The sequence below is a fragment of the Scyliorhinus canicula genome, chromosome 1 (assembly GCF_902713615.1).
Source record: "Scyliorhinus canicula chromosome 1, sScyCan1.1, whole genome shotgun sequence".
Taxonomy (NCBI): domain Eukaryota; kingdom Metazoa; phylum Chordata; class Chondrichthyes; order Carcharhiniformes; family Scyliorhinidae; genus Scyliorhinus; species Scyliorhinus canicula.
In genome coordinates this window covers 228,413,219-228,426,825 of record NC_052146.1, presented here as the reverse complement: position 1 = coordinate 228,426,825, position 13,607 = coordinate 228,413,219, and the positions used below count along the sequence as shown (strand labels likewise).

Genomic DNA, 13,607 nt, shown 5'->3' with positions numbered 1-13,607 from the left:
CGGATTGGAAGACTCCCCGCGAAGTGATACAGCGGGGCGGCGGAAGGACAAAGAGTGCGCGGGAATCGGACCCGCTGGGCGCCGGTGGGCACCGATCGCGGGCCCATGGCACCCTTGGCACGGCCGTGGTACTGCCGTGCCAATCGGTGCCATGGTTGCCAAGATCGGAACTTTATGGCCGTTTTTACGAACGGCCAGACCAGGTGTGTTTGCCGTTCGTAAAAACGGCCGTAAAGGGCTTGGATTTCAGCCCATCGGCCAGCTGAGAATCGCTGCTCGCCGTAAAAAAACGGCGGCAGCGATTCGTGTCGGGAGCCGGGCGTGGGGGGGGGAGAATAGCGGGAGGGCGTCAGACTAGCGTGGCCGTAAAAATTTACGACCCCCGCTATTCTCCGCACCGTCGTGAGTGCGGAGAATTGCGCCCTTAGTCTCAGGAACGGAGAGTCTGGCCCATGACATTTATAATGTTGATTTCTTTTAGTGAGGTGCACTTTTAAAGAGTGTCAGTATATCAGCAAAGGAAACGTGAACACTTTGATTTTATATTCTTGAGTTTCTCAAAATGTATAAAAATGGAGGATTTTTAAAAATAAATATAACTCTCTAAAGTGTGGGTTTTCCCTTCAGCAACACCCACTGAAACAAAGGTTTTGTGTAATAAAACCAGAAAGTGGATTTGTGTGCCTGGCAGCAGCCAGTTGGCAGTGTGTGGCTGGGAAGTGGGTCCCGCCTCTACAATGGCTCTGAAGGACAGTGGGGAGCTCTGCAGAGCAGTGATCGTGCCCGGCAATGGGGCGGGGGACGTGGAGGAAGGAAACTGGTACAGATGGGTGAAGGATCGACTGAAGCAGGTCGGTAATAGAAATAGTTTATTTTAGGTGAGGAGTGCCGACTCGTGGCTGCAAACATTGCGGGCGGGAGAGAGAGTCCTGCAGGCGGACTCGGCCTTCTCCTGAAACTTACTTCTGCTTCCCCTGCCGGTAGTCTGTTCTTATTTATTAATTCTCACTCTCTAACCTGGACTCACAGAGGTCAAACTTGCTTCTGTACTGGTAGATGCTACTCATCGAAGTAGTCCATAGTGACAGAGCAATTTTTGCAGCTCAGGACCGAATTAAGGGCCTATTGGCAAGGCTGAGCCACAGTGAATAGCCATCTTACAGCTTTTGCACAAAGATACCATTGCTTTAGAATCAATCCTGTTTTTAATATTTTTCATAAAAAATTCCTAATAAATTGGTTTCATGCTGGTGTTGCCATCTCTTGCTGCAAGGGTGTTAAGTAACAGGTGATAAGCCCAAGATGAAAGTGAGTTTGAGGTCAGCACCTGGACATATTGTTTAATTCCTGGTCTTTTTGTTTGCCTGACATTAAGTGAGAATGGTGCTTTTACTTTGTGGTTGGTAGCATGCATCTTGTTGTGTCATCCTCAATGAAGTGAATCCTACACCTGAGTGTGACAGATGAGTCATTAATCAGGGAATCATAGGCTGACAGAACTGTTATGGTCCATCATGTCTACACCGGCTCTCCAAATCAGCATTACCGCTCAGTGCCCTCCTCCTCTTTCCATGTATCCTTGCACATTGTTTCTATTCAAATAATCTGATCTGATGTTGAAGAAGTATTCAAATAATCTGATCTGATGTTGAAGAATTGCCACGATCTGTCTCGTGTGTGTGACGACAGGTTTCTTGAATCCTGGTGGATGCAATCATATTGCAATGGGATATACTATTACAGAATCACAACGAGGATTTGATGTAGTAAATAGGGAGAAACTGTTTCTATTGCAAAATTGGATTTGAAATGATTGATGAAAGGAAGAATCAGAGAGGAAATTATTTGTTTTTAATGCGCTGAGTTATTATGAACTGGTATGGCCTGAAAAGGTTGGTGATGCAAGTTCAGTAATAACTTTAAAGAAGGGAACTTGACATTGAAAAGAATTGCATGGCTATGGGGAAAGAGAAGGAGAGTAATTCTAATTGGGTAGCTCATTCAAAGACCTATTACAAACAAGGTGGGTCAAATGGTTTCATTCTACAACTCTAGGCCTTACAATGTCCAATTAATTACTCGTCAGGCCAAAATATTAGGAATCCAATGTTGAATGGACTATTTGATGTGATACTAGCCCCATCTCAATTACTGAAAAGTATTCTGCCCGAACAATCACCTATGAACGTAATATATTTGAAAAACCTTCCTGAAGTACAAAGAGGAAAGTTCAATTATTCCGCAGCCGTTAAGGTGATTTAAGCTATGCATTTTAATAGTTTACAAGTGTTGACAATTTTTAAATGTCCTTTCATTATGTAATTCTGAGTCAATCTTTTTACCTCTATATTCCGTACCAATTCAGTATAATTGATTGCTATAACTTAATGCACATGGAAAAGACAATGGCTGGAATTCTTCGGCCGTTGGGATTCTCTTTTCCCGCCAGCAGCGCATTCCGCACGCGGGTTTCCCAGCGGCGTGTAGTGGCTTCAATGACAAGCGGTGGGAGTAGAAAATCCCGCCGGCAGCGAATGGCACGTTACTGAGAAACATGCAGCTGGGGATCGGAGAATGCCAACCATTATTGTTTAATCAGATTGTAATCCTCATTTCAAAAAATATTTTGCAGATTCCAGATTTTCAATGCCTGCTTCAAAACATGCCTGACCCATGTAAGTGATTTTTGAAAGGTGACATTGCAGTTACGGATAAAACTAATTTTTTTTATTGAGAAAGATAGTGTGTTTTATTTAATCCATGTCTGCTGTTCAGTGACAGCTAGAAAAACAATATGGCTTCCTTTTATGGAGAAAACACTGCAGTGTGACGAACAGACTGTCATCATTGGACACAGTTCTGGGGCTGTTGCAGCTATGAGGTATGAGTTTGTTTTGCAAAAGGTTGATAGATAGGATTTGTGTTCACAAAACTGTGATGTGTTTCATGCGAGTCATTTTCAGGGCAGCACGGTAGCATTGTGGATCGTACAATCGCTTCACAGCCCCAGGGTCCCAGGTTCGATTCCAGCTTGGGTCACTGTCTGTGCGGAGTCTGCACATCCTCCCCCTGTGTGCGTGGGTTTCCTCCGGGTGCTCCGGTTTCCTCCCACAATCCAAAGATGTGTGGGTTAGGTGGATTAGCCATGATAAATTGCCCTTAGTGTCCACAATTGCCCTTAGTGTTGGGTGGGGTTACTGAGTTATGGGGGTAGGGTGGAGGTGTTGACCTTGGGTAGTGGGTAGGGTGCTCTTTCCAAGAGCCGGTGCAGACTCGATGGCCGAATGGCCTCCTTCTGCACTGTAAATTCTATGTAAATCTGTAAATCCACCCAAATGTGTTGGTTTTCCATAGGAAAGTATGGAATAACAACCAGCAGCAATACTCTTGTTCCTGACGTTGTTATAGAACATAGAACATAGAAGAGTACAGCACAGAACAGGCCCTTCGGCCCTCAATGTTGTGCCGAGCCATGATCACCCTACTCAAACCCACGTATCCACCCTATACCCGTAACCCAACAACCCCCCCACTAACCTTACTTTTATTAGGACACTACGGGCAATTTAGCATGGCCAATCCACCTAACCCGCACATCTTTGGACTGTGGGAGGAAACCGGAGCACCCGGAGGAAACCCACGCACACAGGGGGAGGACGTGCAGACTCCACACAGACAGTGACCCAGCCGGGAATCGAACCTGGGACCCTGGAGCTGTGAAGCATTTATGCTAACCACCATGCTACCCTGCTGCCCCATTTTGTGATGTGTTAAAAACCAGGTGGAAGAAATATTACTTTTGTTATGGACAGACTTTTAATTTTTGAGATGGTTGAACAATATCGTTGAATTCGATACATATATTTCTTTATTAACTAGAATCGTGATGTTCACATCATGAACCCTAAGTTCCTGCACTGAAGGTGGCTGGAGCAAATTTAAGAAGGTCTTAACATAATTCTGTTTTTTAAAGTTTTCCAATTAATGGGCAAATTAGCGTGGTTAATCCACCTACCCTGCACATCTTTAGGTTGTGGAGGTGAGACCCACTTGGACATGGGGAGAATGTGCAAATTCCACATGGACCGTGACCTGGGGCCGGGATTGAACCCGGGTCCTCGGCAACGTGAGCCACCGTGCTATCTCCCCCTTAACATAATTCTTGGGTTGACTGAATAGTTCTTAACCTTTTAAGATTTTGTTCATCTGTCCTAACATCTTATGAGGCGAGGTGTTTCATAATTGTTCTTTTAAGCATCTTGGGATATTTTGTGATGTGAAAGGCACCATAAGTTGTTGTTAGATTAAGGAAGAAGTGCTGACAAATACAATGTGCCCTTGACGTAGTTGGATATTTGAATTAAAAAATCAGAACTATGTTGATCGCTTGTGCATTTTGAAAATACCTCCCTTTTTAAACATTACCCAAAATAGAAAAGGCCTTTAATCTGCTGAGCTAAAGGCAAGTAGTAGGAAACTAGTCATATCATTTCCCACAAAGCACTGGGTATGTTTACTCATGTTATGTATATTTGTTTTAGATATGCTGAAACACACAGAGTATATGCCATTATATTGGTATCTGCATATACTTCTGACCTCGGGGATGCCAATGAACGAGAAAGTGGTAAGGTTTTGTTCTTCCTTTCAATCTTGCTTTCAACCTGTCTACCATTCACTGCTCTTCATGTCAATCTATCAATTTTTTGAAAGTTTCTCCATCAATTTCTTGAAAGCTTCAATTGACCCAGCATCCACACGAGAGTTTAATTGTTTGGCTTTGTTCTGAATCTTTTGGGGGATTATAGACCCACGTAATGTGATAGAAATAAATGATATGTTACTGTCTCAATCATCACAGGGGGTTAATGTTGTGAGTAGCTGAGTGATACAGACCAGAAAGGTTCCAGGTTAGCTCTTGGCTCAGGGCTGTGCTGAGTTAGCTGAACTCAGCTGGCACAATTTGACAATCCTGGAGGCAGCATGTAAGTATGGTTATTGGATGAGAAGGGGCTGTTTAGCACACTGGGCTAAAAAGCAGACCAAGGCAGGCCAGCAGCACGGTTTGATTCCCGTAACAGCTTCCCCGAACAGGCGCCGGAATGTGGCGACTAGGGGATTTTCACAGTAACTTCATTGAAGCCTACTCGTGACAATAAGCAATTTTCATTCATTCAAAAGGATTGGAATTGGTTGTGATACTTGGTGGTCTAAAGCAGTCATATTCAAAGTCAGGGTCACGACCTGTGGGTGGGTGTCGGAAGGGTTGCGGGTCATCGTCGCGGCATACCTGATCGCGCCAACGGCCGCAACCGGCTTTTTAAAATGCTGGCTGCGACCAGCTTTCTGAATCCTGGCTGTCTTGTGATGTGTGTCCCCTCAGCAGTACGCGCAGCGAGGGAAACCGCCTCCTCCTGATGTCAGCGCTCTGACCTAGGAGCAGATTCTTTTTAAAAATCGATGGAATCTTTCCAGAAGCGGCGGCAGAGAGCAGGTCACGCACCCCAGATATTGAAATCACATGCTCTGGGCGCGAGAGAGATGCCTTCATTTTGTTAGCTGTCAGCAATGCTGGTGTGAGCTCCAGGGCCTCTGGTGAACAACCCTTCAGAAGAAGCTGAAATAATTGTTTATGTGCTGTAACTTTTCATATATGTTTGGAATAAAATACATTTTTTTAAAAAGGAGAAGCTGAAATCAGGAACATAGCAGTATAAAGATGATTTGTTGAGATCCAGGTTTATTAATTATGCCACTGCAAATCAGGATACAAAGCTCATGTGTGTTATATGCAGGAAAGTACTGGCAAAAGAAAGATTAAAACCCTCAAAACATCAAAGGCAGAGCATGACGAGCTCGAGGACAAACCTCTTGATTTTTTTCAACGGATGCAGTGAGAACTTAAAATAATTAGCTGGAGGTCCTTATCAGAAATGTAACATTGAATAACAAAGCAAGTGAGATTGTGAGGACCAAGCAGGCTCACCTGTCACATTAAAGGCAAGTGAAAATGGTGGGTCACAATGGTTGGGCCGCGAAGGTCGGCTGGTAAAAATGGGTCTCAGGCAAAAAAGTTTAAAAAACACTGGTCTAAAGGCCTGCTGAAACTCATTGTCTCGGCTAGTGCACAAAGTGAAGGAAAGTAAATAATTAGTAAATATGAATACTGAATCTATACAATGGAAAGTCTTGCCTCTCATCTATGTCTCTTATGCTATGCCTTTGATAGCTACTATATCTTAAACTACTGCCTCTCCTTCCATCAAACATCCATAAAGTCAACATTAGTGATTGGCGATTTAAGTCCACACAGCCAATCAAATGATTAAATATGTAAATTCAAGCAATTCTAGGTGGTTCAGTTCAGTTGCTAAATGAATACTTATAATGAGCAGGTAAGTGAGCAGCAGAAATCTAGTCAATCAATTCTCTCAATTGTTTTGAAAACTATTAATGCCAAATTGACAAATAGTAGAAACAGAAAAAATAGGAGCAGAAGGAGGCCATTCGGCCCTTCAAGCCTGCTCTGCCATTCATTATGATCATGGCTGATCACCCAACTCAATAGCCTAATATCACTTTCCCCCAATAGGAATTAGGAAGTGACCAATTACGTTTCTCTCAAAAGCTTTTGTGAAATTAGTTTGAACTGTCATTGCATATTTTTCCTTCAGTTGCCAAAGCAACAGTTGTTACATAAAAAACAGAATCCAATGCTGCTTCTGACCCAGAATTGTCCTGATGGTGATTTAAATCCCATGAAAATGTTTGCTTGGAAAAGGTTACTCCTGGGCCAGGATCCTCAAGCTCAAGTTGACGTACTTTGCTGGAGTTTTAGTTATTGAGTTGAAATTTTTGAAGTTGTTTTACCATTGCAAAAACTTTGATTCTTCCCAGTTGACTGCAGTTCACACAGGGGGAGGCGGTACCATGGTAGTATTGTCACTGGACTAGTAATCCAGAGATCCAGAGTACTCTGGGGTCCCAGGTTCAAATCCCACCACTGAAGATGGTGAAATTTGAATTCCATAAAATCTGGAATTAAAAATCTAGTGATGACGTGAAAACATTGTTGATTGCCGTAAAAATCCATCTTGTTCACTAATGTCCTTTTAGGGAAGGAAATCTGCCATCCTTACCAGGTCTGGTTATGTGACTCCAGAACCCACAGCAATGTGGTTGACTCTTCACTGCCCCCTTCAGGGCAATTAGGGATGGGCAATAAATGCTGGCATAGCCTGCGAAGCCCACGTCCCATGAACGAATAAAAAAAACACACTAAGCGCCGTAAACCCCTCTAAAGGTCTGCAGAATCGAAATAAGACCACGTCTTGTGCTGGGCTTGTTTGTCCCTGGTGCAGAAGGTTCTGCATTGCTGAGAGGCCACACGCGCACACGGTTTAGAGAGAGCATTACCCCGAGGTGCCAATCCCAAAGTGGGAGAGTACATGAACATGGATCATACGGCTGGACTTTGCTGAAACAGTAATAACCCTCACGAGGCCCACAGGGGCCTAATCAATCTCCCAGTGAGACTTGTGAAATACAAGCTTCCCTGCTAGTGGGCAGAGGCCCGCCCAGCTGGGGCTCATTACCGGACTATTTAAAGCCGGCCCGGACAGAGATCGGCATTCTGGTAGTCCTCCTCGAACGGGGACTCATTGTGTGTACTTCGCTGTAGCGGGTATTTTCTACTACTACAATAAACTCACGTTTATTCACCTACAGGGGCGTCCTGGGTCTTCGTACTGGCGACAAAGTAAAAACGGCAATTGCACATCTGGATGTTCCTGCCACACCAAAATTGCCATACAGGAACAAAATTAGAGAAGTTTTAACAATTCTGCTCTTCGGGAAATTGGAAACCTTTGATGCAGGTCTGGAGAATTGGACTCAATATGCCGAGCGAATGTAGTATTTCTCCCAGGCGAATGGCATCAATGAAAGGACTGACCAATGGTAATCCTCTAATCAAGAACCCCACTTACCTGGCAGCCCTGGACTTGAAGTCCTTTGATGAACTAGTGGAGTTAGTGACGAATCTTAATGACCCAAAACTGTCCATGATATTTCAACGGTACCGGTTTAACATGGCTGTGTGGACTCCACGGGAATCGGTGACAGATTTTCTGACACTGCTCTGAAGGCTAGGAGAACATTTGAGAGTTCAGCCCATCCCTCTCTGAGATGTTAACGGACCGTTTGATGTGTGGGATTAATAATGTGGCAACTCAGGACGTTGTTGGCAGAACCAATATTGGACCTGAAAAGAGCCATCAAGCTAGCCCTGTCATATGAGAATGCCAAGGTGGTGGTTCTGGAGCTCCAGGATTCGGTTGACTACAGCGTCCATAGTGCTGGACAATCCCCGTACAGGAGTGCAGCATCCCCTCAGGACAGTGCTCGCATGGCCAGGTCGCCACCAAAGCAGCAACCAAGTACACAACGTTGCATCTGGACTCAATGGTCAAGGGCCACCTCAGACCAGCGTGACATTCCCCCAGAGGACGACGGGGAATACCAGCGGCATTGCCATGCTTGCGGTCACAGAACGTGGGGCAACCAAGGCCACCAGAATTGACAAAGAACACGCTGACCTGGGCAGACAACAAGGTCGGCCCAATCCAGGGCCTTTAACATGGCCCAGCCCAAGGAGGATGACCTGATGTAGCTGATTTGTATTACGGCCCCTAAAGTGGCATCGATTTGGATTAGACTTCAAGTCAAGGGTCACCCCCTGGTAATGCAGATTGATACGGGCTGCCACATCCATCATCGGTCAACAAGCCTTCCGCTGGCTTTGTACAGGCATTGCACAGGTGAAACCAAGCTCCAGCTGGCAAAGTATATCCGGGAGCTGTTGAACATCATAGATACCACCGTGACCCCTGTGACCCATGGGCAGCAGACAATCAGGTTTCCACTAGGAGTGAGCCAGCATTCACCTGTTGGGCGACGATTGGGCTACGATTGCCTGGATTGGCAGCAATTATTCCAGGTGGGCACTGGCAGCCAGTACCAGGTCCGAGGGGAAATAAATGGAGGTTTTCCAGGAGGGCCTGGGAAAACTAAAAGGGGCCAGGGCAACTTCAGAGCAGAACCGGCCCGCTGCACCTTGCTCCCGAAGGTGGAATCCGAATTACGGCACTTGGACGTTTGGGAATCAACTGCCCGGTCTGATTTGCAGAGTGGACGTACCATAGTCCCGGTATTGAAACCACATAAGTTGGTTCTTCTCTGCAGCGATTATAAATTGGCAGCAGCAAACAGCCCCCCCCCCCCCGCCCCGGACTGGTATCCCATGTCACGTGTAGAGGATCTGTATGCAAAGCTTGCTGAGGGCCACTCATTCACAAAGCTGGACATGAGCCACACGCATCTCCAACTAGAGTTTAGACGCAGCATTAAGGAATTACGCGACCAGCAATAGCCACAGAGGTTTGTATGAGTATACTCGGCTGTCCTTTGGGGTCTCATCTGCATGTGCAATGTTCCAAAGGGTAATGGAAGGCATTCTTAAAGGACTGCCCAAAGTAGTGGTATGCCTGGACGACATGCTCATTTCGGGGCCACTGAGAGGAACACTTGGATAACCTGGAAGAGGTCCTCAGGCGGTTCTGCCAATCGGGTGCCCGCTTGAGGAGAGGTAAGTGTGTGTTTCAGGTGATGGTGATTACATACTTGGGATATCGCGTGGAGAAGGATGGCCTGTACCCAGTAGAAGAAGAAGACTAGGCCATAAAGGGAGCCCCGGCACCAGAAAATATGACCGAACTGAGATTATTTTGGGGGCTTGTGAACTATTATGGGAGATTTCACACACATTTGGCGACTGTGTACGAACCCCGATGTGCTGCTGAAGGAAAACCAAAGATGGGCATGGGGAGAGCCGTTAGAGATAACGTTTGCAAGGGAAAAGAGGCAGCTACTATCTTCCCAGCTGTTGACACATTACGACCCTTAAAGAGTGCTCATCCTCACATGCGATGCCACCCTGTACGGCATTGGAAGTGTGTCCCATCGGTGGGATGACGACAAGGAATGTATATGCATCTAGGGCAACACTGCTAGGCCTTGCTCTATCCCAGAGGATGGCCAGGGCGTCCCGGGTGCGTTTGCACGCCAACTTCGCTGGGCTGTTCTTGGAGTCTATGTTTTTGGTCCTTGTAGATGCCCACTCCAGACATGCACCAGATGCCCACCACCACCTCAAACTACCTCAAATTACATCAATCATTTGGCACCCATGGGATACCGGAGGTACGCGGTGAAGAAATTCCATCAATAAGTCTACAGGTGCCACTACTTTATCATCACAGACAACCTTTGCTGGGCCTCTTCAAGGGGATTCCTCCCATAGCCTCAGCTCAGATCCAGTGTGGGAATTGTTATTAGTGTCGTACGAGTACACATTTGAGCATTGCTCAGATGTACATGTAGCAAATGCTGATACCCTCAGTCAGCTCCTGCAGCCTATACCCCCCCCCCCCCGGCCCAAACCAGTAACGAGGTCATGGCAATGCTGAACTGCATGGACACTCTGCGCATCACAGTCGCGCAGATCCGTACATGGAGCCAGGGGATCCCACCTTGGCAAAAACTACGTCAAATCATCCTGCATGGCGGATTACAGGGAAGATCCACGGCAGTGCTACGGCTCTACGTCACGAAGCCACAGGAACTCGATGTGGAGAACGAGCCGTTTAAACATTCAAACAAGGCATGAGGAAGCAGAACACGTGTTCCCTTGATGCAAAGCTGGCACGGTTCCAATTCCATTATTGGACCATACCTCACATCACAACAGGGGTGGCACCAGTGGAGCTTTTTAATGGGCCAAAGCCTCCGAACCCGCCTGAGCCTGACATTTCCAAACCTGGGCAGGAAAGCAGAGACAAAGTAGGACCTCCAAAAGGACCATGACCATCGGATGCCAGGGAGAAGGTTTAGGCATGGGAGACGCCGTGTATGTCTGTAATTTCGGGGACGGCTTCTGTTGGGTACCTGGGTTCATGTTGGAGAGAACGGGGCTCGTTTCGTACAAGGTCAGAACCCAAGAGATCGTACGGAAACAAGTGGACCATCTCGAGCATGGAACCCGCCTCTGAGGAAACCATATCAGGCCCTTCAGTGCCTCTACCCACCCCTCGTACCGACATACAACAGGCACACCACAATGGGCCAGCATCTGGACCGACAGTACGGCGACGACTCGGTCATGGACACAGAAGCATGAGCGCTTGCTGACCACACTGGAACTGGAGCCGAGGTCCCCCTGCCAAGGTGGCAGTGACCTTCCGACGTTCGTCACAAAAAAGGAAATGGACTCGATACACACTCCCCGACCCAGCCCCACCGCTGGCAGAGGTGCGGCCTTGTGCAAAGCGGTGAAAAAGACGCCCTCAGCAGGCCTCTGGAGGGGAACTCTATTTTCACGTAGTCACGGAATACGAACTTTCCCGCTAGTGGGCGGAGGCCCGCCCAGTTTTGGCTTGTTAATGGACTATGTAAAAGTCGGCCCAGACAGGGACCACCATTCTGGTAGTCCTGACAGGACTGAATTTCTATGACTATAATGAACTTTCATTTATTCACCTACAAGGAGCTCCTGGGTCTTCATGGGAACCATACTTACTTCAGGGTGCTAATGTTTAAACATATCAGTTTAAAGTTGAAGGTAAAAAATGTGTCTTGCTGCACAATGAAATTGTATGTAAAGCTTCAAGAGGATTGTATGGTGTGACCATTGTCGGGGTGTGATAGTTCAAAGGAAGTTCTTTGTGTAAGGCAGTTGATGATGTAAATTGTGGTGTGAAAGAAATTTTGGACAGCCTTTTGGTCAATTTGTTTAAGGTTGCCAGTTTACCAGAATGTGACTCCTTTTTCAGGTGACAGCTCTTTGGAAAAACCATACTTCAATGCAGAATTGGGCAACCCTCCTCTGGTCTACAATGAGAAACCAACTGCATTTTTGAAGGATGGATGAACTTCTTACATTACGAAACTGATTTCAGAGAGTCTATTTTCATTTGGCCCATCGAGTCTGCACCGGCCTTTGAAACAGCACCCTCCCTCAGCCCACATCTCCACCCACCCCCGTAACCCACCTAACCTTTGGGCACGATGGGGCATTCCTATTTCAATAAGGCTGTACCCATTCCTATTGATCAGTGGGTATTTAAATGTTAATCACATTGTTGTGGCCTGGAGTCACATGTAGGCCAGACCAGGTAAGGATGGCAGATGGATGACAGATTTCCTTCCCTAAAGGGCATTAGGGAACCCGAGAATTTTTTCCGACAATCATTTAGTTTGACTTTTTCAATTCCAATTATTTTTATGCCATGGTGGGATTCAAACCTGGCTCCCAGAGCATTGTCCAGTGTCTCTGGATAACTTGTCCAGTGACAATACCACTGTGCCATACCTCTCCTGTTAGAGTACTTTGGCACTGGAAGGTGTGATAAAATTTACTTAAGATGGTCAGTTTTCCTGGGGCGAGTATGCAAACAGCATCAGAGAACTGGGCACTTTTGGCAAATTACAGGAAAGCATCTGATTCCCCTTAGCATGCTATTTACATTAGTGTACCTCGTTCAGATGGTCAGATGCAGCCAGCTAAAAAGTCATAAGGTGAATTTATAGAAGGTTCAGGCAAAGAACAGCGGCAAAGGTTGAGCATGTAAAATTGATTAAGTTCCCATCAGAAAATCTAAAGGCTCTTTTGTTCATTAGTTATAAAGCGCAACAAACAATTTGAAAGATTATATCATAAAATCAGTTTTTCAACAAAACGCATGGATGTTTTCAGCTTTAATTTAATCATTAATGCAAATATTTATATGTACAGAAATCAGACTTTAATTTGATGTGACGTCTTTTTTTAAAGGATATTTCAGCAGTCCTTGGCAATGGGAGAAGATCAAATGCAATTGCAAACAAATTGTTCAGTTTGGTTCAACTGATGACCCCTTCCTCCCGTGGTCTGAACAGCAGAAGGTGGCAGATGGTCTCCAGGCAGAACTCTACAAATTCACAGACCGAGGGCACTTCCAGGATGAACAATTTCCAGAACTGATAACGGTTGTTTGCAAGATGAGGAAAACACCTTTATAATCAACCTTTTCATTCACGGGTTGATCAGATTCTTTTCACTGTTTTTTCACAAATGTATGTGTTGAAGAGGAAGCTGGAGGGTTTGCTACATAAAGTATATAAACTGGATTTCAGAGTGGCAATTTACTCTGTTGGTAATGACTGGAAGAGCTAGAACAGATTTACTACATCTGCAGTTTATGAGTAAAATGTGCCGATTGCCATTTTGTCACTTCAGAGCAAATAAATAAACCTTAATGTGTTATAGATCGTGTAATATCCTGAACACATGAGCGATCACTAGATGGATTAACAAATCGACAATTTAGTAAGAAGCGAAATACAGAGAGTGAGATAAAAGCTTTTATGTTCCAAGAGGCCAAACTTGTAACTAACTGGGAATCCGCTCTCTGCCCCCAGGGTTCTTATGCTCAGCCTCATTGGCTGATTGGGTCACATGACCTCCAGAGATGTGCCCCTTAAAGGGGCATGTTACCACATCCCTCCCCCTT

At 45.7% G+C, this 13,607-nt stretch overlaps 1 protein-coding gene across 1 annotated transcript; it reads left to right on the top strand.

The window, feature by feature from the left end:
* The first annotated feature begins 679 nt into the window (after positions 1-679).
* Positions 680-13,362, top strand: rbbp9 (retinoblastoma binding protein 9). Its single transcript, XM_038808796.1, has 5 exons — positions 680-851; positions 2,633-2,675; positions 2,776-2,881; positions 4,542-4,627; positions 12,890-13,362. Exons 1-5 carry the CDS (start codon positions 738-740, stop codon positions 13,114-13,116), a joined length of 576 nt encoding a protein of 191 aa, XP_038664724.1. The 5' UTR covers positions 680-737; the 3' UTR covers positions 13,117-13,362.
* The last annotated feature ends 245 nt before the right edge of the window (positions 13,363-13,607 follow it).

What these genes read in the sequence shown, in the direction of transcription:
- rbbp9 (XM_038808796.1), top strand. Translation starts at nt 738, where the DNA reads ATGGCTCTGAAGGACAGTGGGGAGCTCTGCAGAGCAGTGATCGTGCCC. An exon ending in TGAAGGATCGACTGAAGCAG is followed by an intron (nt 852 to 2,632) that starts GTCGGTAATAGA and finishes AATATTTTGCAG; the next exon opens with ATTCCAGATTTTCAATGCCT. An exon ending in TGCCAATGAACGAGAAAGTG is followed by an intron (nt 4,628 to 12,889) that starts GTAAGGTTTTGT and finishes CTTTTTTTAAAG; the next exon opens with GATATTTCAGCAGTCCTTGG.